This window comes from Penicillium verrucosum, assembly GCF_028828655.1.
Source record: "Penicillium verrucosum strain IBT 35672 chromosome Unknown utg000002l_segment0_segment0, whole genome shotgun sequence".
Taxonomy (NCBI): Eukaryota; Fungi; Ascomycota; class Eurotiomycetes; order Eurotiales; family Aspergillaceae; genus Penicillium; species Penicillium verrucosum.
This window is the reverse complement of record NW_026643211.1, coordinates 809,515-832,619: the sequence shown is the minus strand read 5'-3', so window position 1 is coordinate 832,619 and position 23,105 is coordinate 809,515. Positions and strand designations below refer to the sequence as shown.

The 23,105-nt window shown below is 46.7% G+C and overlaps 4 protein-coding genes across 4 annotated transcripts; all 4 read left to right on the top strand.

Annotated features, from left to right (window-relative positions):
• Positions 1 to 1,197: 1,197 nt before the first annotated feature.
• N7516_005935 (uncharacterized protein) lies at positions 1,198 to 5,751 on the top strand (the record flags this gene model as incomplete). The annotated part of the gene is made up of 4 exons (XM_057218655.1): positions 1,198 to 2,347; positions 2,408 to 3,090; positions 3,158 to 4,369; positions 4,435 to 5,751. The coding sequence occupies 4 exons, from the start codon at positions 1,198 to 1,200 to the stop codon at positions 5,749 to 5,751; spliced, it is 4,362 nt and encodes a 1,453-aa protein (XP_057072746.1).
• A 9,074-nt stretch (positions 5,752 to 14,825) lies between these two features.
• Positions 14,826 to 17,306, top strand: N7516_005934 (Guanine-nucleotide dissociation stimulator CDC25; the record flags this gene model as incomplete). The annotated part of the gene is made up of 2 exons (XM_057218654.1): positions 14,826 to 15,356; positions 15,408 to 17,306. The coding sequence occupies 2 exons, from the start codon at positions 14,826 to 14,828 to the stop codon at positions 17,304 to 17,306; spliced, it is 2,430 nt and encodes an 809-aa protein (XP_057072745.1).
• A 70-nt stretch (positions 17,307 to 17,376) lies between these two features.
• On the top strand, positions 17,377 to 18,393 carry N7516_005933 (RasGEF domain-containing protein; the record flags this gene model as incomplete). The annotated part of the gene is made up of 1 exon (XM_057218653.1): positions 17,377 to 18,393. The coding sequence occupies one exon, from the start codon at positions 17,377 to 17,379 to the stop codon at positions 18,391 to 18,393; it is 1,017 nt and encodes a 338-aa protein (XP_057072744.1).
• Positions 18,394 to 20,281: 1,888 nt separating this feature from the next.
• On the top strand, positions 20,282 to 21,358 carry N7516_005932 (putative short-chain dehydrogenase; the record flags this gene model as incomplete). Its single annotated transcript, XM_057218652.1, has 2 exons — positions 20,282 to 21,186; positions 21,244 to 21,358. The coding sequence occupies 2 exons, from the start codon at positions 20,282 to 20,284 to the stop codon at positions 21,356 to 21,358; spliced, it is 1,020 nt and encodes a 339-aa protein (XP_057072743.1).
• Between the last annotated feature and the right edge of the window lie 1,747 nt (positions 21,359 to 23,105).

Sequence of the window (23,105 nt, the reverse complement as noted above, 5' to 3'; positions counted from 1 at the left end):
GGTAGCCCCGCTACGCGACCCCGCTGCTCACCAAGCAAACTAATCGCTGAGAGCTCGCCGTTGGACCGAGACTACCAAGGTATGATGTGGTACCCTCGGAGTTACAATCCAAGTCTAAAGGAGGGGTTGGAAACTGAATCGAGGGGGTGAGTGCTGATTATCGAATGAAATGTCAAACCGGTACCTTTTTTTATGCAAATGCACAAGATATTGACAGACCCACAATGGATCTAAGCAAGCAGTCGCAAATTTCCTAATTGGGACTCATGGCACATATTTCCTCATTGGGAAGATCCAAAGACCGGGCCAGAATGCGCTTACATAAGACCCGGGTAGATCGGGATCGTCAACCCGATTAGTGTCGGGATATATCACTCTATGTCTCGATGTTGTATAGAAGATTCAGGGTGTCGGTGCCTCGGCATTAGGGCATAACTGACGTTGACAGTTTAATTCAGGGGATCTTCGGTACTGACAAGGCGCCTTAATCTAGAACTTAATCTTTATCCGGAAACACACAAACATATCTCTGCTCAAATGCTTGTTCATCGCCAGCTATTGACGAACATTGTGTAGGCTCCTCATACATAATAGCACCGGAAATTCTCAGTTGATAGTAATCCATAATCCATTAGGAAAGAATAAGTGGGAACAATTGTGTACTGACACATTATCCACCGAGATAAACCACGCATCGTAATTTGTTTACACAGCGATCTACAACGTCAAACAGTGAAGCCCTAATGGCCTCATGCATCGAACACGATAAAAGTCGGATGAATCGGGCATCTCTCACAGTTCTAATGCTTATCTGTTGAACAACCATTGGATAACATGGAAATAGTTGACTCAATCCAAGATTTACCCAAAGTGGGTTGGTTTTTCCATGAACTCGGCCTCTGTGCCGGGTTTGCCAGGTCCCTCTGGATCTATTCATAGGAGTAAAACAACTGCTTCTGCATTAGCAGCAACAATGAACAAATTAAATTTGTTTCAACCAATAATAGGCCACTATTCCATGCCATCTTTCCGATCTCCTATTCTTTCGGATATGGAGCCGGCACATATAAATGACTCGTCCCTTTGTAGGACCGTGTAGAATAAATATGCTACGCTTCCCAATTTGAATAACTTTTGAATCTGCAATCGCATATTTACTTCTTTGCCCCATCTCCACTCTTTCAAAGTCTCCTTATCATGGAGCAGCATCCCGATCCCGATGATGCCTCGCTGCACAGTGACTACCGCATTGAGGACGAAAATAATAACCCAAACCTGGACGACTCGCCTGTTCACAAGCTCAACACCCACGATTTTACTAGTGTGGAGACCCTTCATGTACCGCAAGCCAACATCCATGAATCAAAGAGTGTCGAGACTCTGAATGTCGCCAATGCCGAGACTTCCCTGCCTCCCAAGGCTGCGGAGTGGAGCATGACACCAGAAGTGATCCGGAACGCAGAACGTGATGAAGCCGCCGGATTCAAGAAGCGCGAGCTAGGTGTTACATGGCAAAACCTAACCGTTGATGTCCTTGCTGCCGAAGCCGCCGTCAACGAAAACATGATCTCGCAATTCAACGTTCCTCAATTGATCAAAGATTTCCGCCGAAAGCCACCCCTCAAATCGATCTTGTCAGACAGCCACGGATGTGTCAAACCCGGAGAAATGTTGCTTGTGTTGGGCCGCCCTGGTTCAGGATGCACCACGCTACTCAAGATGCTATCAAATCGCCGCGACGGCTATCACACCATCAACGGTGACGTGCGTTTTGGAAGTATGTCCCCCAAGGAAGCTGAGGACTACAACGGCCAGATCGTGATGAACACAGAAGAGGAGTTGTTCTACCCCCGCTTGACAGTCGGTCAGACAATGGACTTTGCGGCGAGGCTCAAGGTTCCTTTCCATCTACCAGATGGAGCTCAAAGTATCGACGAATACACATCCGAGACTAAGGAGTTCCTTCTAAAATCTATGGGAATCAGTCATACGGCTGATACCAAGGTTGGAAATGAGTTCGTTCGTGGCGTATCCGGTGGTGAGCGGAAGCGAGTCTCTATCATCGAGTGCCTCGCAACTAGGGGCTCTATTTACTCATGGGATAACAGCACCCGTGGTTTGGATGCCAGTACCGCATTGGAGTGGGCCAAGGCCCTTCGTGCTATGACTGATGTTCTCGGCCTTTCTACCGTTGTGACCCTTTATCAAGCAGGAAATGGAATTTACAATCTCTTCGATAAGGTCCTTGTCCTTGACGAGGGAAAGCAGATCTACTATGGCCCTGCAGCTGCAGCCAAGCCTTTTATGGAAGATCTAGGCTTCGTGTATACTGACGGAGCAAATGTCGGTAAGTTTTCCCTATATTTGACAAAAGGAAACTCTGATATCAACTAACACAATACGATAGGTGACTTCCTTACTGGTTTGACAGTCCCAACAGAGCGAAAAATCAGACCCGGATGCGAAAACACATTCCCCAGAAACGCAGACGCCATTTTGGCCGAATATCAGAAGTCTAGCACTTACCACCGTACGGTCTCAACATATGACTATCCCGACTCCCAACTCAGCCGCGAGCGCACAGAGGCATTCAAAGAGTCTGTTGCGTGGGAAAAGTCCACACACCTACCTAAGAATAGTAGTCTGACTACTAGCTTTTGGGTTCAGCTTATCGCATGCACCAAGCGACAGTATCAGATTCTGTGGGGTGAGAAGTCAACCTTTATCATCAAACAGGTTCTGTCATGTGTGATGGCGTTGATCGCTGGTTCTTGCTTCTACGATTCACCGGACACCTCCGAAGGTATCTTTACCAAAGGTGGTGCTGTCTTCTTTGCTCTGTTGTACAACTGTATTGTTGCCATGTCTGAGGTCACCGAATCTTTCAAGGGTCGTCCGGTTTTGGTCAAACACAAGGGTTTTGCTATGTACCACCCGGCCGCTTTCTCCTTGGCTCAGATCATGGCGGATATTCCGGTTCTGTTGTTCCAGTGCACTATCTTCGCGGTAGTTATCTATTGGATGTCTAACCTGAAACATACTGCGGCTGCTTTCTTTACCTTCTGGATTATTCTGTTCTCGACAATTCTGGTAGGTACTTGTTCTTTTTTACTCAACGCTACCGGTTGCTCGACTTTGGACTAACTCTTATCTTTAGTGCATTACTGCTCTCTTTAGATTTATCGGATCCGCTTTCAGTACCTTCGAAGCTGCGTCTAAGATTTCAGGAACTGCAGTCAAAGGCATTGTTATGTACGCCGGTTATATGATTCCCAAGCCTGCGATGAAGAACTGGTTCCTTGAGCTGTACTACACGAACCCCTTTGCCTATGCCTTCCAGGCTGCAATGTCGAACGAGTTCCACGACCGCCATATTCCTTGTGTTGGTAAAAATCTGATCCCAAGCGGCCCTGGCTACGAGAACGTCGGAGCCGAGCACCAAGCTTGTGCGGGTATCGGTGGTGCCTTGCCAGGCGCAACCTATGTGACTGGCGATCAGTATCTTGCATCCCTTCACTATAAGCACTCTCAGATGTGGCGGAACTTTGGTGTTGTCTGGGGCTGGTGGGGATTCTTCGCCATCCTGACCATTATCTTCACATCCTACTGGAAATCTGGTGGTGGCTCTGGTGCTTCTCTTCTCATTCCCCGTGAGAAACTTAAGAACCACGCCACCAGCTCTGATGAAGAAGCACAACGTAACGAAAAGACTACTGCACGCCAGACTACCGATGAGCCCGTCCAGGTTGACGATGAAAATCTCACCCGGAATACGTCGATCTTTACCTGGAAAAACCTCACATATACTGTCCAGACTCCCACAGGCGATCGGGTGTTGTTGGATAACATTCATGGATGGGTCAAGCCCGGTATGCTAGGCGCCCTTATGGGTTCTTCTGGTGCAGGAAAGACAACCCTACTTGATGTGCTTGCTCAGCGAAAGACAGACGGTACTATCAAAGGCTCTATCATGGTTGACGGCCGTGAGCTCCCGGTGTCTTTCCAAAGAATGGCGGGATACTGTGAACAACTGGATGTTCACGAGCCATTCGCAACCGTGAGAGAAGCATTGGAATTCTCTGCTCTCCTTCGCCAGTCCCGTAACACCCCGAGGGCAGAGAAGCTCAAGTATGTTGACACTATCATTGATCTTCTCGAGCTGCATGACTTGGCAGATACTCTTATCGGTGGTGTTGGGAATGGACTCAGCGTTGAGCAAAGGAAGCGTGTCACAATTGGCGTGGAACTGGTGTCTAAACCTAGCATTCTGATCTTCTTGGACGAACCCACCTCTGGTTTAGATGGACAATCGGCCTATAACACCGTCCGTTTCCTTCGCAAATTGGCTGATGTTGGTCAAGCTGTTTTGGTAAGTCTTCAGTTTTATTCAATTCAACAACTGCAAGATTATGTTGCTAACTAGTCCCGTTCTAGGTTACGATTCACCAACCTTCGGCGCAGCTCTTCGCTCAATTCGATACCCTCCTTCTCCTTGCAAAGGGCGGAAAGACGGTTTACTTTGGAGACATTGGCGAGAATGCAGCCAGCGTTAAGCAATACTTTGGCAAATACGGGGCCCAGTGCCCTGCCGAGGCTAATGCAGCTGAGTTCATGATTGACGTTGTCACCGGCGGCATCGAGGCTGTCAAGGACAAGGATTGGCATCAGGTCTGGCTCGACTCTCCCGAGCAAACTCGCATGATAGCGGATCTGGATAGAATGATTGCGGACGCTGCTGCCAAACCCCCCGGTACGGTCGATGATGGATTCGAATTCTCTATGCCTCTTTGGGAGCAGACCAAAATCGTTACTTGGCGGATGAATGTCGCGCTTTTCCGGAATACTAACTACGTCAACAACAAGTTCTCCCTTCACATTATCTCCGCCGCACTTAATGGTTTCTCCTTCTGGCGCCCTAATCAAAGCGTGGCTGCTTTGAATCTGAAGATGTTCACGATCTGGAACTTTGTCTTCGTCGCTCCTGGTGTCATCAACCAGCTTCAACCTCTCTTCATCCAGCGCCGTGATATCTACGATACTCGCGAGAAAAAGTCGAAAATGTACTCTTGGGTTGCCTTCGTTACCGGATTGATTGTTTCCGAGTTCCCATATCTCTGCATCTGTGCTGTTCTCTACTTTGTCTGCTGGTACTGGCCCGTTTGGAGACTGCCTCATGATTCGAACCGATCCGGCGCCACCTTCTTTATGATGTTGATCTACGAACTCATTTACACTGGTATTGGTCAATTCGTCGCCGCCTATTCGCCCAATCCTACGTTTGCTGCGCTTGTGAACCCCCTCATTATCAGTATTCTTGTCATATTCTGTGGTGTCCTCGTCCCATACTTCCAGCTCAACGTGTTCTGGCGGTTCTGGATGTACTACCTCAATCCATTCAACTATGTCGTCTCGGGCATGTTGACCTTTGGCATCTGGGGTGCCAAGGTCACCTGTATGGAGAATGAGTTCGCCCGGTTCGAACCGGCCAACGGCACCACCTGCGCTGAGTACCTCTCTGAGTATATGTCCGGCACTGGCTCCGGTGTCAACTTGATCAACCCCGATGCTACCTCCGGCTGCAAGGTCTGTCAATACAAGGACGGAAGTGAGTTCCTGAAAAGTCTCCATATCATGAACTACACTACTGGATGGAGAGATATCGGTATCGCGGTCATCTTCGCCATCAGTGGATACGCTTTGGTGTTCGGCCTCATGAAGCTGAGAACCAAGGCTTCGAAGAAGGCCGAATAGGTTGATCGTTTGTTCATCCTTTTGCTTCAATCCTCATAGATTGGGTTATTTCTTTTCCGATCTTTCTTCCACCTTTTCTTTCCTCTTTATTTCTTCATTTCTTCGGTTTATACATTACTTCCTTTCTTCACGTCACCATTTCATTGCCAATCTTGCTATATATTCACTTCTCATTCCTTCATTCATGGAGCCCTACACCGTGCATATCCCCATTTCGTCTCGTCATCGCGCAGTTTTTCATTTCCTGCATACATGTTATTAGCTAGCATATAGACTTTAGACCATAGAGCATAGAGCCCAGAACATAGAGCATTGAAGAATATAAATTGTACATTTTTGAGAGTCTTCCACAATAATCCCTACACGATTAAGCTGTTGTAGCAGTTAAGAGAATGATAATCATACATAACTAAGATACCCACAGGCCTGAAAGGAACTAATCAAAGCCGAATGACATATATATATTCCAGAGGTAGCCACATCGATGTATACGACAAATATATACTACAATCAACACCATATTCCAATTCTCCGAGTTAGCCGCAAATAATCAATTATGCTCACTGTACTTTCTGAACCCTACCTGCATCCATATTGTGATGAAATTGCATCGACACTCGGGCCAACGAGCTGACGCATGGAGACGCGTCCACTTATATATGTACTGGAGAATGTATCCGGGGGCCAGAATTGTGACACATATCTCACCTTCCCGATCGGGTATTCGAAAGCCACTCCAAAATAGAAAGGAGTTGCCTTGCGTTGATGAATATCCCCACAGATCAAAGGATTCAAGCCGGATGGATCCTCGAGTGGAAATGACAGCGTCGACCCGGCGTCGTGGGCTGACCTTGAAAGACGGGACCGTTCGCTTTTCTAAACCCTCATGGTCCATCATTGCATAAATCCTGCAAGCTGATAAAACATGGAACTTCCTGCCATAGTCAAACTCGTTCGGTGAGTACGGAGAAGTAGCTTACCCCAAAATGTTCCCGTGGGGACCGGAAATCGGACGTAGAATCCACAGCGCAGGAATCCACAGCGCACATTTTTCAACGTGCGCGATGCTGCACGTGGGTGGAAACTCGCACTCCCCAATCGGATTCGGCGCGGTGAAAGAGATTGGGACCGACGCACGAAGTCATCTTCTGCAGAAATTCGGATGAGCCCTCTGTGGTTTCTTCTTTGGTTTTTTTTTTTTTTTCTCTTAAAAAAATGGAAAATCACATTTTGCCTCCACAAGTTTCTGCGATCGCATGTTCTTCATCCCTGATTTCAGACAGATACCGACCATATTTCCCGCCTCTGTTCTGTCATGTAATCCAGCCATGCAAAGATCAGCAGTGATAGTGGAGTGAAATAGGCGTATTTCTTGGTTGTCATAAGAAACAAAAAGCCAAAGCTCCGCTGTCAGCTCTTCTCCTCGTGTAGATGCCAGGGTTTGAATTATGTTGTCGGCCACTTGATCGCCGATGCAGTGATCCACTGGAGCAGGTTCTTGACTTCCAAGGTTCACACACGATTCCCATTTTCGGTTAAGCGGGATCGCTACTAGAACAAGCCCTTTATCTCCACGCGATGACATGGTAACGGGATCCATAACTATTCATGAATTTCAGGTAAGAGACTTGTGCTATCTCGGAGACAGTGGATTTGATGAAATCGTGTTTTAAGACAACAATGTGGAGGTAGTTTCATTCCGTGGGGCTTCAAAAATGAGACTCTCCAAATTCCATAGGCTTAATAGATTAACTGAAGACCAATAATTAGCAAAGGAATAGGAATAACTAATATTGGAAATTCCGGTTGCTCAGAAGGCATGCCCACGTGACATGGCCGGACCCCTTAACAATCTGTAGGCACATGTTTTTGATTTTATCCCGAGGCATCTCCAGGCAATAAGTCTCCTGCAATCTATTATTGAGATTGTAGGATCAAATCTATTCTTGATCTAGACTATCAATTATAGTCAACTAGTTATATGGAGTACAACTATACTCTGTCCTTCATATTAAATTATCCTTAACGCGACCAGGCGCCTCTATCACGTCGCCATCGCGGACGCGACGGTGATCCCCTCTAACGTGCCGTCCCGCACTATATTAATGATAACACAGTTAATTTAACACCTATCATATCAACCCCCTTTCATCCCGTCCCAAGGAAAGTGGCGTAGGTGTGGGGATTCCAGTCCATGGTCAGCACTTTACAATACGGAGCACGGAGTATAAGGACCAGCAAAACTATTGATCCCCTCAACGGCCGGACGCACGCACAAAGTTATCAATAGTCTACCGTCCGTTCCCCTATGAAAGTGGCAGATTCATCAATGTGGTGGGGGCTACCAATACTCGAATATATACTCCGTATAGAGTATATACCCACTGCCTGGCACATTGTTCCGCCCCTAGAAGTTTAAGAAACTAGCCTTATTGTGGGTCACTTGTGTTCTGGTCGTCCACGACTCGCCGGGGCTCTTTGTGGATCGTCTTTCCATGGCCGTCTTTCCCATAGGCCCGGCTAGTTTTCTAGTCTCCCCACACAGTCTCAAACCCCTGCACACTGCACAACGGTCTGGTTGATCTCAGGGGCGTTGACAGGGGTTTGCTGTTAGTCCCGCATGCCAGTTCAAGCACGTGCAATGTCAAACAAAGAATCGAACAGCGGGGGATCTCAACGATTTTGTGAGTTGCATTTCCCGATACTAGGGTGACCTTCAGGTCAGTTTCCCGATACGGAGAACGGAGTCTACACGTAGCTCGAACTTTACGGAAACTCTGGGAATGCGGCACAGCCGCCCCTCACCCCTCGATCCTCATTGCAAGGGGGCGTTGAACTCTTGCTTTTAAAAGCAGAACAAGATGGCTGTATCCGTACTCTGGACGGAATACATACCCAGCTCAAAGTTTTGAATTAATTAATACCGTTAATGAATGGTCTCACTTATACGGAGTACTTCAGAATGTGGATTTATGTCCACATGGTGCATCAAGCTCCGCATTGTAAATCCCCAAGCCAGCCCCTGAGCCTCCACTAGGCAACCCGAGTCTGTGTCCCTGGAACCGGAAATCCACCCGCGAGCACAGCAAAAGTTCCTTAGTTACTCCAAAAGGCAAAGATAAAAAAAAGGTGCCGTCCAATGTCAGGCAAATGGAGCTTTTCCCGATCGAATCTGGACTCCCTGGGTCCGATTATTGCCTGTCCCAATCTAACATCCCAGATCCCGGACAAAGAAGTAACAAAGAAATTCGACGTGTGGCGGTCTAACCCCGGCCAATTTGCATCTAGGACACGGCTCCCATCCCAAACCTGGAGTATCCCAGCCAGCGCGTCTACTGTGCCGCTCATTCGATGCTGTCGACAGCTTGACAGGTAACATAAGCTATCATGTACCATATGTTGGTGGCGTCGGGGATGTGAAATTGGGAAAGTAGTGGCGCATACTAGCTCCTAATCCTAGAAAGAAGTGCCGTCTGGACCGTTGCGCGGAAATGTGCTAGCTAATCCGCCAGCCGTGTGTGTCCGCATCGCCATCGCCTTCTAGTGGCTTTCTAGACAGCTCGCGGAGGCCGTCCCGATAGCTTAGGTTTAAAGGATTCGCAGAGCGATGATTTACTTCCTTGTTCGCCGTAGTTTACTCCTAATGAAATGAACTGTGGAGTGTGACTGGTGGAGATGTTGCGTAGCTTCTATCGTTCTTTGTTGATTGCCTCCATATCGCCCCATCGGCGACCGTTCATGGGTCGTTCTCTTTCATGTGCCAGTCTAAGTGGGCTTTCGTATTGAATCGACGATGTGAAAACTTACACTGTATGTATCGTTGACCGTTACAATCTAGCATATTACTATACGGCGTCCGGTATCCGGTACTCATTCTTGGTGTATTTTCTCCCGCTAACTAGATCTGTAGTTACTAGCATGATCTATTGATTCTGAGATTTAGGAGGGTCTAGATTTCCAGGATTATCTTCTGCTTTTTGAACTGCTTATGAATATCCATATAATTCTAGACTTTCTGTCGACATTGAATGGACAATCCCTGCTCTCAGTCCACCGCCTTTCTGCTGCCTCTATTGATCAGCTTGCATTATACATATATAGTTAGTTACAAAGTATTATACATGTATCTGCGGTCTGTTTTGGTTTTTGTTTAGACTGCTTGTCAATATCATAATGTTGTATGTATGCATGGATAACCCCTGTTACCTACATAGCTACCAAGGTTCCGGATTTCCACTTCATGGATGAGCTTGCGTTAAATTCAATGTTTAAAATTCAGTGATCAGGTTGTTTATATATTCCACCCTCACTATTCATACGGAGGATTTAACTTTATATAGTGAGCAAAACCTTAAACTTGATATATAGATGAAGAGGTGTGTTTAGTCGCAGTGGATAACATGATATATATTGGTAACATGATGTTCGAATATACTCCACCTTGGAAAGTGAACACAGCATCCCAGTCAAGGTCACATCTGGTATGTTTCTCGTTTAACAGCATGATTACACTGCAGGGTAAAGAAAGGTCACAAAGAAACAGCCACTCTTTCAGCCATCACGAACCTTTTCAAAAACTCGGTGAGCAAGCATAATAAAGAACCCCAAAGAAAGAAACAGAAACCCTGCATCTCAAATCACATAAGACGCAGCAGACCGAGTTTGTTGAGATCATAACCAAAATCACAAAGTTTAGAGCGCGATCTTGCAGCCGGATGCAGGTACGTACCTGCGCCATCTATGCATAAAACTGCGGTGTTATTTCAGCCTCAGCCGTTCACCGCATCTCAACCATTACGCCCACGAGGTCACACAACATAAACTTGAAGTCTTGGCCTAGGAGTCAAAATTTGGATTGTTTGAATGTTGCCTGTATGATAGGTATCGAAGCTCGTACTGTCTGATGCTGAGAATATATTGCTGGGATATGTCTTTCATGTTTCTAAACAAGGTTATATCGATAATCTCGAGGTCCCAACTAGGCTGTGATCCAATATCAAACCTTTTTCCACGGCTATTACTATATGTCTGAAGATATATAGGTGAGACAAGAGAGACCCAACAAGGAAGTTACTCGATGCCACTTAGATCCAATAGAGGCTCTTTGTATACGATAGATACGGATACGTCCTCTCCCGTTAGTCAATCTGACTATATAGCATAGACATCGCTATTTGACACGTTCCACACTTTCTCGGATACCAACATTGATATTTCAAGACATCGACTCAGATCTTCCCCGCTCTTGCATTTGCAATTGCCCCCGTCAGGCTAACCGAGATACAGTACGATGCAAGCAATCCAAAGATTAGTGTCTTGCTGACTCTACATGCGAGTGAGCAACTCGTCTCCTATACGCGAGGAGTACGAGGAGACTAGATATTGTCGCACACGGAGAGATATCCCCAGGAGGAAATATCACGCCGAGGGATAATCCATCAAATCAACAAAGATACCACTGACATAACGCAGAAAGACATTTCACGTGTCTCATCACAGAAGCCATTGCTGATCCAGACTGCTTCCAAGCCTCGATCTAGCAAAGCTCCTACCTAAAATGGTTGCCTGAATGCCGGTCGGGCTTCTCAACCTCGGGAAACATTCTACACAGATCAGACAGACTAGATGTGACGATAGCACACTTCTCCGACGATCTCTTGTCAACCAGACGGGTCCCGCAGCACAATGGCTATACTTGTACAAAGTCCTTTGGGAGAACAACCGTGCATGCCCCACTACTTGGGCACGAGTCTGCTAGAACGTGATGTGCTCGTGTGCTATGCAGCTTGCTGATGAAAAAAAAACGAAAAGCGGAGCGAATAGCGGACCAGTAAGTTAAGCTAATGAACTACATACATATGTACGAAGTAGGGGTAGTTGATCTTTTTGCTGTGGGTAATATCGATGCGCCTTGAGACAAGCAAACAGTCTTACTGAGACCCGCGCGGGCTGGCCCGTCAAGTGTATCACCTTGTGAGGTTTATTGTGCGACTGGTTTTTACAGTATTTTTCTTTAAATAGTAAGAGAGACCAGAAGTTCAAAATAGGACCATAACCAAACAGGGTGTAAATTTGAGTCATCTCGATATATTGTTGTACTACAACATCCACGATCTATATACGCGACCGTAAAAAGTAGATCATCTCCATCAAATATATGAGATTCGGTCTAAGCAGCCTTCGTCCATGGTTCAAAGCCGACTTCGGCACGGACATTTCACCAATTGAAGAGGTATGGGCCGCTGATCGCATTTTGCCATTGCCCCTGATGTGATGATATGGAGGGGCTTGCATCGCCCTAACATGCTAGCCATCAATTGGACTCCACGAGGAGGCGTTCGGAGTATTTTTCTTTTTCGAATGATCTGCCAACACTGTTTAGTGGTTCTAGTTGGCTCGGTTGACTTGATAGCTTCGCTGACATACATTAGTCAAACATTAGTTATCAGGTACTAGTTAACTAGCAAGTTTATACTTCCCTAAGAAGGCAAAAGACTCCAGAACATGTGACGGCCGACCAATGCATGCTTAGGAGAAATAAGTATGCGTTTTGCGGATTGTAATGTCGACTGGCGACTGCAGAATCACCGAGTTCACGTCGCTCTGGCAATCTGTTGGTCGAGCTGCGGGAGGACGTGCGACGCAGTTGTGATGGGGAAAGGGAGAATGGCCTATGGATATTGTCATGGTCATAATTGTGTATTACAAGTTTCGATACCAAATGTCTTTCTCCAATTGCTCCAAGGTTGGATCGTGGGATATTATCATTATTCAATTTTGCGACTTGGATCATTGAACTATGATTGAGTGAGGATATTCGCCCAATTGTTTCAAAGAAAACTTGCCGATTAAACATTTAACTATGTATGTATTAATTAATGTATTCCACCTTAAAAAAAAAGTATTCACAAAAAAAGAATTAGATTCCGATGTTCACTTTAAGTCGAGGGGCAATCAAAACAAAAGTACCTAAAAATTTTCATCCGGCAAGGTACTCCGGTATCTCCCCTCACATTCTATTATTATGCCAGGTCTTGGACAAGAGCGGGTCTGCATCATAATTTCCCCGTCGCGTTAGGCAAGTTGAATTTAGCTAGGATTAAGTATGCTGTTGTATGCCTCACAAGATATGTAAGCATCGGGTAGCTTTGCGACAGTGTTCGACTTTTTCGTAACTCACCACAGCTCGCGTTTGTGGATCCTGTTTGCCAATTGCGAACCTGTTCCTATGATTATCGCCCCACGCGGGAGGGCAAAAGGAAAGATGGAGGGGGATCTCAGTGTGGTGCATACTGGTTGGTCTGGATGTCAATAATGAAGAGACCGGGGGGTCTAGACAAGGGGCATAGCAGGGATTTGATATTTGAGTATTTTACCCTTTTTTATGTGAGGTACGGGTTATCGAGGGATATATGTAGTTTGATTAATTTGCAATATGAAATTAAATCCTAACGGCCAGAATAAAAAAAAGAAGACTTTTTGGCTGCTGTCACTTTGGGGGCCGGTTGCTGCGCTGTCGATCCCATCCCGGAGACATATATTGGTGACAGGCACTTTTAATGATTGATCGAGTCCCCTGCAGGCTCTAGCACACACGGTCAATGCATTCAGACATGGGCTGACTTAAAAACCCCCACAGGATTTATTTTGTTATGGCAATATGATTGGTCTCAGATGGGAGGAGCTTTCAATTCTAAACAAATTAAATTCGAGAATTTTATTAGGAGAGTCTGGAACGAAAATACGCTCGGCAGATGCAAGGTGGATAGTCTTAAAAGACTAGAGTTGGTACGGAGTACATTTGAGAGATGTACCTTGGAGCCTGATTATTGGTATAAAGGGTACTTTGTGACTCAGTACCGATGGTAGGTGCCGAAGGCCTATTGTTCAAAGTACGGAGTTGACAGACCAAATTCTCGGGGAAAAAAGGGTTTTCTTGAATTTCCATTTCCATTTTTCTTTTTTTTTTTCTATTGCTTTTTACAACATAGATGATCCAAATCTTTGATATTAATCCGAACAAATAAAAAGATAGAAAAGAAAAGAATAAGTAACATCAGAGTTGAATGTATAAATTCCGAAAATACAAAAAAAAGAAAATACAAAAAAGTTACAAAAAAAAAGTGACAAAAAAACCTCAAAATTAAAAAAAGAATTGTAAATAACGTACTTCTGGTATGATACCCGTCATATTATATCCATCAGAGCACATTACAACTCCATACGGGCCCATTACCGGTGGAGCGTGGATCGACCCGATCGAGTCCTAGAAGATTCACCTTTGAACTCCAAAGCTATTAGTCCACTTAATTCCCTCTTTTTCCCTTCTCTCTCCCCTTTTGATTCAAAGCTCTCTTCATTTTCCAACTTCATTTGTATTTTGCTGCCGGTGGCAATTGGGAGCTATACTTAGCTATAATTAGCATTCTTTCCCTTATATCCCTTCCGCCCTTGCGTGACCTTGAATAGGGAATCCCTCTTTTGTCACTGCAATTTACGGTTTTACACCTTGCACCTTGCTGCGATCGATAGCACTTGCCTCCTTTTTCATAGGCATTTGCATTTCATAATCCATCGAGTCCATTCATCCCTTGAATATCGGGACCTCATACTCGTCATCCCTCCGGGACTTGGAGAATATTCCGAACTCCTTGAAAGGAAGTCTGTTTGGATTCTGTTTATAGTTCTTTTTTTTTTTTTTTTACTTGTTAATATTGTTTTCTGTGTTTGTATGTCTTCAAAGTTTCTAAATCCTTCCCCTCTCCTGGCATTCCAAGCCTTCAACCTCCTTGGAGCGCATTCCAAACATTCAATCCCTATACTCTCCATACTATCCTTCAGCCTTCAGCGCCAATTGACCTAGATCGTATAGGATCAATCCCAGCCTCTGACGATCCGATCCATCCCCTCCATCCCCTCCATCCTTGATTATTCAACGCCACTTTGCCTTCGATACTTGTCTTATTTCGTTAGAGTCACTGAACGATGTCCATTGCAACTATCGAATAAACGCCTTCGGTCAGTGACCTCAGCGGATTGGAGAAGAAATCATTCGGTTACGGAACTAGCAAGAGATGGAATCAATGAAGCCACACATCCCCCCATTGAAGATCTCGAAATCCAATTCCAATTTATCAGATTCGACCAACGACCCAAAATCTATACAAAATCGATTCTATTCCGCCTGGGGTTCATCAGAGATGACCCCTCCGTTAACACCACACGACACCCAGGACACAAATATGGAACAATTGGAGGCCCCGAGGCCTGTCTTTCACAACTATCTGCGCGCCTTCTACCCTTTCCACCCGGCCGGCAATGTCTCTCCGTCGACCGTTACACTCCCTCTGGACCAGGGAGATATCATTTTGGTACACTCCGTTCATACCAATGGCTGGGCCGATGGTACACTATTGGATTCTGGGAATCGAGGCTGGTTACCCACCAATTACTGTGAAGCATACGACCAATTACCTATGCGCCCCTTGTTGAAGGCCTTGACTGATTTCTGGGATATCATTCGAGGAGGATGCGGGTCATCACTAAGAGATTTTGGAAATCAAGATTTGATGAGAGGTCCTATCGCGGGCGTTCGGTTTTTACTGGTAAGTACCAACTAGAACCGAGAAAACACCACAGGGCTTATGATTTCGCAGGAAAAATCAGAATGTCTTACTCGAGAATCATCCCTGATAAGGAGATTCGATGGACTACGGAGAATTAGGAAGGCTTTACTATCGGATCTGTCTTCGCTGGTGAAAACTGCGAAGAAGTTCCAGGACGTTGCGAATGGGGTCCCGTCGGAAGATGAGGTCGAGGCCATTTTGGACGAGATGCTTCTTAAGGCTTTCAAGATTGTTACACGAGGAGTTCGATTCCTCGATGTGTGGAATGAGGAGGTTGGCCTGAGCAGGACTATCGCGGAGATGGATGGGCCCGGCGAGAGCCAAGGCCAGTACAGCCTGCCGCCCACCCCCGCATCCGAGAATTTCAATTTGGGCGAGGATGGGCCTGATCGGTCTGAGTCACGGATGCTGGAATCACGATTGGAATCACGGATGGAGTCGCGTCAGAGGAGCCATAGCCGTATGGATATGAGTCGGTCATCGATGCGCACTGAGATGGTTGACAGACCAGTTTCTGTCGCCACGAAGCGGGTTTCTATATCTCATCGCATGTCAGTCTCCGGTCCGTCTACTGCCATCGGTGCCCAGAATCTGGCATCAGAACGCCTCGGAACGACCTATGATGCGTTCCTCGGCGTGCTTGGCTCGTTTATTGGGCTCCACATGCAGTCCCGCTCCTCGACGGAGTTGGTTGTCACTACCCAGCAGGCCGTCCAGTCGTGCAGGCAATTGCTAAATGTCGTTGAGGTAGTGTGCGAGCATGACACACATCGTAGCGTGTTTCTCGAACAAGCACGGGAGTCAATGTGTGAGAGGCTATCCGAGCTTGTTCACGCTGCACGCGATGTGTTCCGCCCTGCACACCTACCAGACGATGATCTTGTGTTCATGCCAGATCAAGGGAAACGCCTTGTGGATGCTGCGACTGACTGTGTTAGAGCAGCCGGAAACTGTTTGGCGAAGGCTCGCCTGGTGCTTGAGCAAATTGGTGATCTTCAGCTTGACCCAGAAGAGCCCGAAGACAAGGGACAGGACTTGTCTGGAATTGACTCTGCACGAGATGAATCAGAGACTCCCGTAGAACCGGAGCGACAGCTGTCACTCCGCCTTCCCCCTCCTCCTCTTCAGATTCCCACCACCACATACTCTCCCCCAACACCTGCTCTCACCGACTCTACCACACCTTCATCCTTCCAGTCTCATCTCACAAATTCTCCCGCCAACAATAGCGCTCTTTCCTCCCTCCCCAACTCTGCCATCCTCCCCACCCACCTCGAGAACATCTCTTCCTTCTCCTCCACTGACAGTAGCTACCGTGAAAGTCATCCCAAGTCCGACGTGAGCGAATCATTTGGACGTGGGGTCACAAGCAACGGTAGCAGCTTCACATACAACCACCACGCACGTGACTCCGAGATGAGCGGTTTGTCGCAAACCTCAACTCGGGCTACCTCGCCGGATATTGGTGGTAGCTTCCAGGGTAGCTTCAAGGTTCACTCACTAAAGGAAAGTATGAGCTACTCGACCCTCGCCGAAGAAAACGAGGAGACCGAGGCCAACATCCTGGAAAAGACTTACGCACACGAGCTTATCTACAAGGAAGGTTCGGTCATGGGTGGCAGTCTCCGTGCTCTTATTGAGAAGCTGACGGCTCACCAATCCACCCCCGATGCCATGTTTGTCTCCACCTTCTACCTTACCTTCCGTCGCTTTGCCTCGCCTCTTGAATTCGCCGCGGCCCTTGCTGAGCGCTTCGAGTACATTGGCGAAACACCCCACGCAGCTGGACCCGTCCGTCTCCGTGTTTACAACATCTTCAAGGGCTGGCTCGAGTCCCACTGGCGCCACGATCGTGATAACACTGCCTTGGATTTTATTATCAACTTCGCCAACACACGACTTGTCGTTGATCTCCCCCACTGCTGGTAAGCGATTGCTTGAGTTGGCCACCAAGGTGTCCGCAGTTGGCGGCCCCCTTGTGCCTCGCTTGATTTCTTCCATGGGCAAGACCAACACTTCCATTGCCCAATACATTCACCCCGATACTCCTCTCCCTGCTCCAATCCTTGGCAAGAAGGAGCACAACTTGCTCAAGCAATGGAAGAACGGCGAAGCCTCAATAACCATTCTTGACTTCGACCCACTTGAGCTCGCCCGCCAGCTCACCATCAAGGAGTCGCGCATTTTCTGCTCGATCCTTCCTGAGGAACTCCTGGACACGGAATGGACCATAAAGACAGGCTCCTTGGCTGTGAATGTTCGCGCCATGTCGACTCTGTCGACTGACCTTGCCCACCTCGTCGCTGACTCTATTCTGTACCTGGAGGAGCCTAAGAAGCGTGCCGCTACCATAAAGCACTGGGTCAAGATTGCGAACAAATGCCTGGAATTGAACAACTACGACTCCCTGATGGCAATCATTTGCTCATTGAACTCGTCGATGATCTCTCGTCTGAAGAAGACCTGGGACATTGTATCGCAGAAGACCAAGACTGCCCTCGAGCAGCTCCGCAGCATCGTGGATGTGTCTCGCAACTACGCAGTGCTCCGTCAGCGCCTTCAGAACCACGTTCCCCCTTGCCTCCCATTCGTCGGTACCTACCTCACCGACCTCACTTTTGTCGACCATGGCAACCAATCTCTCCGCACCCTCTGCACCGACGACTGTGAAATGGCCGTCATCAACTTCGACAAGCACATGAAGACGGCTCGCATTATTAGCGAGCTCCAACGTTTCCAGATTCCTTACCGTCTTACCGAAGTCCCGGAGCTACAGGCCTGGATGCAGAATGAGCTCGTTCGTGTGCGCTCAAACGGTGAAACAACCGCGCAAACCTTCTACCGCCGCTCCCTGGTTCTTGAGCCTAGAGAACCCTCCCGCAGCGGAAATACCCTTCACTCCCAGACCTCCCAGCCCGAGTCAATTCCTTCCATGCTCGACAATGCCAAGGACAAGTTTGACTTCCTCTCGTGGACCAACCAGTCTAAGGCGAAATCCGTCACGACGCACGGATAAATCATTCTCTTCCCCTTACACCACCATCACCTATACCATCCTTCGCAACCTAATGACTGATGACATTTCTCATTTTCCGATTTACTGGTGTTCTAATCCACATCATTCGAGCCATTCGAACTATTCACTGTTCTAGTATGCATACCTGCATGTATCTTCTACACCCTTTTTATTTTATTTTTTTCTTTCTTTTTTTTTTCTTTGCTATCTGTGAATATTCCATCATTCTTCTTTACCTATTTACTTGTTTTTATTCTTGGGTGGTACTATTGTGTTTTGTTTTTGCGATTTCCCTTTCGGGAAATGCAGCATTTGAAAAGCGTCTATGTATGGAACGGGGCCTGGGATTACCCAAATGGAGTTTACCGAGGGCCTCGCTCTCTTGATGTGATTTGTTTAATTTCTTCCTCTGGTCACTTGTTTCGGCTGCGGGGGAAAAAGGACAGCTGCATTGGAAAAAAAAGATTGTTATCTGTCAACTGGGCGTTTCGTACATCGGATACCCTCTAGACAATATTTTTGCCTCACGGCCTCGGTACAGGAGTATCTCTTATTAAAAAGCTACCTGAAATACCAAATACGCTTTGATTTTAATACTTCCTAATTGTAAGTGTAACTCTTTTTGTCTATAATGATAATTTGTAGGTTTTCTCGGTGAAATACACCCAAGTGAGCCCGAGATATCCGACATCTTGGTGGTTGTAGCCAGCTGCGTGCATTAAGCCGCGACTGAAGAGATTATGTGGCAGACTGTTACTATTGGCACCTGAAATCATAGTCTACACTGGAATCTCCTCGGGTGGAACCAGATACTAAGCCACAGCTGGGGGCTTGTCTCTATCCGACTCCCCCACAATATTAGTGGATCCAGTATCCAACCTAAAGATCAATACATCTTCATTTCTTTTTATTTCTTCCAAAAGATTAAAAAAAAACCATTTGGCCTAACCCCGTTTGTATCACAGGCGAGGGCCCCGAAGGGATAGCTCGAGCCCGTCTTCACCGGCTGGGAAGTAGATATTTACGGTGTGTTGTTAGCGAACCTTCAATCGCTCCTACCCCTATATGCCAGATGAGGCCAACGCCTCGTCCGTCGGTCGGGGCCAAGCGGGCCAAACGCCTGTTAGGAACTATTTTCTTAGAAGATCTCGCCCTTGGCTCGAACACACGCGCTCTACAATCCCAGTCAATCGGAAGGTGTCTCGCCTAGTAACCGTTTTCCGGTCTGACACCAACGGATGCTTGTTTCCACTGAGCTAAGTGGGGCTTGGGGTTGATGAACTACTCCGGATCTTCATGGTAACCGTGCTTTCTTTGTCTTTCTAGTGATCTGATTGGCTGGATTCGAGGTGGTCTTAATTAAGTGATCATGAAGCTATTCACAATCCCGAGGTCCACTTTTTCCATATTCCTTCTGAAGCTGTTCCCACCCTTTCTCGTCGTTCTTGATGCTATTCCTCGCTATCTGTCAGATTTATTAGTCTCTCGGTAGCTTCTACAACTCTCAAACAAATCAACCTCACATTGCACCATGCACTTCGACGTCCACAACGTACACCTCTCCGAACACTATCCTGTGAATATATTTATTGATACTTTGTCCGTGTTCTTTTGAAATCGCCATCCCTAAGACAGGTCATGCTAACAATTATTTGACAAAGGAGCGAATCGAGAAACCTGTTGCAGTCGGAATTTACGGACATAAGGTCCTCGTTCGGATATAACCCTATCACCGGTTGATTCGTCGCGCCACATAATTTAGAGAGAACTTGACAAAGAATGCTGTCACAAGAGTCCAACTCTTGTTTCTCGATATATAACATATACACCACCATTATTTTGGGTCTGATCCAAATCTAACTCCACACAGACTGTTTGAACCATCGTCATGGCAGGGTTATATGGCTTACTCTTCACAAACTTGACTTTACCACCCATATCGGTCATCGAAAACAAGACTATCCTCATCACCGGCTCCAATACCGGTCTCGGTCGAGAAGCTGCTCGCCATGCGCTTGCCCTGGGAGCCGGGACTATCATCATGGGCGTACGCATCCTGAGAAAAGGCGAGGAGGCGAAAGCCAACATTGAAGCAAGCACCGGCTGCACCGACAAGCAAAAGGTCCTCGTATGGCCTATCGATCTAGAGTCATTCGATAGTGTCCAAGCGTTCGCAACTAGAGCTCATAAGTACGTCTCAGATGGAGGCCGGCTGGATATGGCCATTATGAACGCTGGAATTGCCTCCGTCGAATACGCGACTACCAATGATGGATGGGAGAGAGGGATACAGACAAATGTACTATCGACTGCACTCCTCAGTCTGTTACTTTTGCCGCTGCTTCTGCGTACGAGGGACCGGGATCCCTCGGCCAGGCCTCATCTGGCTCTCCTCACTAGCGACATCCATAAGTCAATCAAGTTTCCCGAACGGTCTGCTGATTCCATTCTTTCTCTTCTGAACAGTGAGGAACAGTGGAAGAAATCGCAAGCTATGGGGGGAGCCACCGAGCGCTATGGTGTCACCAAGCTGATGGATCTCTTTATCACTATGCAAATCGCGGAATTGGTACCTCGCGATGGACTTGGGGAGCCGCTAGTGATTGTCAATGCTGTAACCCCCGGATTCTGCAAGTCGGATCTCCTGACTAGGGAGAAGGCACCGTGGATCCTGAAGCTAGTGCAGGCTTTGATTGCTAGGACGGTTGAGGATGGTAGCAAAACCCTACTGCATGCCGTAACGCAAGGGGCGGAGACTCATGGTAGGTGGTTGGAGAACCAGGTTATTACAGAGTAAGGCATCTGTTCGATTTAGGTGCTTGAAGCTCTAGCTACTGACATGCTCGTTAGTCCTGGTACCATTGTGACGAGCGATGAAGCGGCGGTCGTGAGGAACAAGGTATGGGCAGAGATTATTTCTGTCTTACGGGATGATGTTGATCCTGAGCTTCGAACTCAGTTCTGAGTACTCTGAGGTGATGAGTTTCTATGTCTCTATGGCCCAAAGCCGCTAACTTCGAAGGTTCTTACGGAACCTTACATATCTACTCCCCTATATTGTAATCACTTGCTTCTTTTTAGGTAACTCAGGGATTAATATTGAAAGCTAAATCCATCAACCTCTTCCAAGTTTCCATGCCTCCTTCTGCTACATTATCAGCTACATGACTAGGCGGTTGAACCACGGATTACTTTCCACAACGCAAATACTATAGCCGACTCGACATCACGAACAGAGCACCAACTCCACAGTTCTCTCCATTTCGTATCTCTGCTCATCAGGTGCTTGCCAATTTATTGTCTCATTTGGATATTGAATTGGTCCCACTAGCAGCTTGATCTGAAGCTGCCCATAAGGCTTATCCGTCGACGATCGGGACATTTGAACGTTCGCCACACTTCTTAGCACCAATGGGAAACCAGTAAACAGAACACCAACCTCAGTGGAGCTTTCTGACATTGGCAATTGACGGAAGAAATACAATGTGTGGTTATGCATAAGAAAGAGAGGACCGCTGTATCGCCACTTTGCAGTCAAGCTCATAGATCCTATTCGTGGTCGACTTCGGCATCGTGTTTGAGAGCCGCGAGCGAATCAAAAGTAAAGCAAGTAAAGGAAATAAGATTCTTGGAATAAGTACGTTCTAAAAGAGGAGTTTTAGTTTGACTTCTCCACAAGATATGTGGTTTTTATGTGATTCATGTAAAGATTATCATTGAAGGTTGTCATACCAGACCATACATCTATGTAACTATCCAGTTTTGTACTATTGTGTATTAATGATCTGCATATTATACCGTAAGACATTGCCACTCAAGAATGTATAAACCAGTCAATGAGATTCAATTTTATCTCTACTTCTATCAGTGGCTGGCTGATCCATCCTTGCATGGACCCCGCCGCCAGCCTCGAAGTCTGCGGAGGATTTTCTTCATATTCTACAATACATATCATGCAAGGGATATGATATATGTCTAGAAGGCCTCAATCCAATTGTATAATTCATACAACAGACCGCTGTCATTGAATTGACGCATTTGGATAATGCGACTGCCTATACTCTAAGCGCCAAACCCATGCAAGTCTAGGACAAATTGAAATCTTTCGATGTCCTGCACGATCTATCTGGTTGATGCAGATCCATGTAATGCAAGAATATGAAGTCCATTAGGCTTACGGAGTACTCCGTACAGAGCATTCGAGCTGCACCTCGCTAAATGTCACCACATCACATCTAGGCTTGACCCAAACAATCAAGAGGTCGTTTATTTGACTGTTTCATTTGTTCTACAATGTATTGAAAACATAACGTTGTACGTATTCTGTTTGTTAATTTGAGGGTGGAGGGTAAATGTGACCGGTCATGGCGGGTGAAACCTTCAAAAGCGGTTTGAGCACCCATGTTAAGAGGTCAGAGTGGACGGCAGGGATTTCATGCCAATTAATTTGAGGGTCTGGACCTATATTGTATGGATTCTAAGAAGAAGCAAGCGAAACAAAACCCATTCTAGTGTTACTGAGTCTGTGTCTACAAAACCGAAGAATCAACTAGAGAATTCACGGAATGACTGCCAAAGCCAAGTGATATATATGGGCGTGAGTTGAGTACTTGGTAACACTTGATAGATGTATATCACCTAATGTACACATTTCCACCCCGTTGCCACGCGTTTCCCTTTGCTGGAAGCCTCAAAATTCCTATACGAGAACC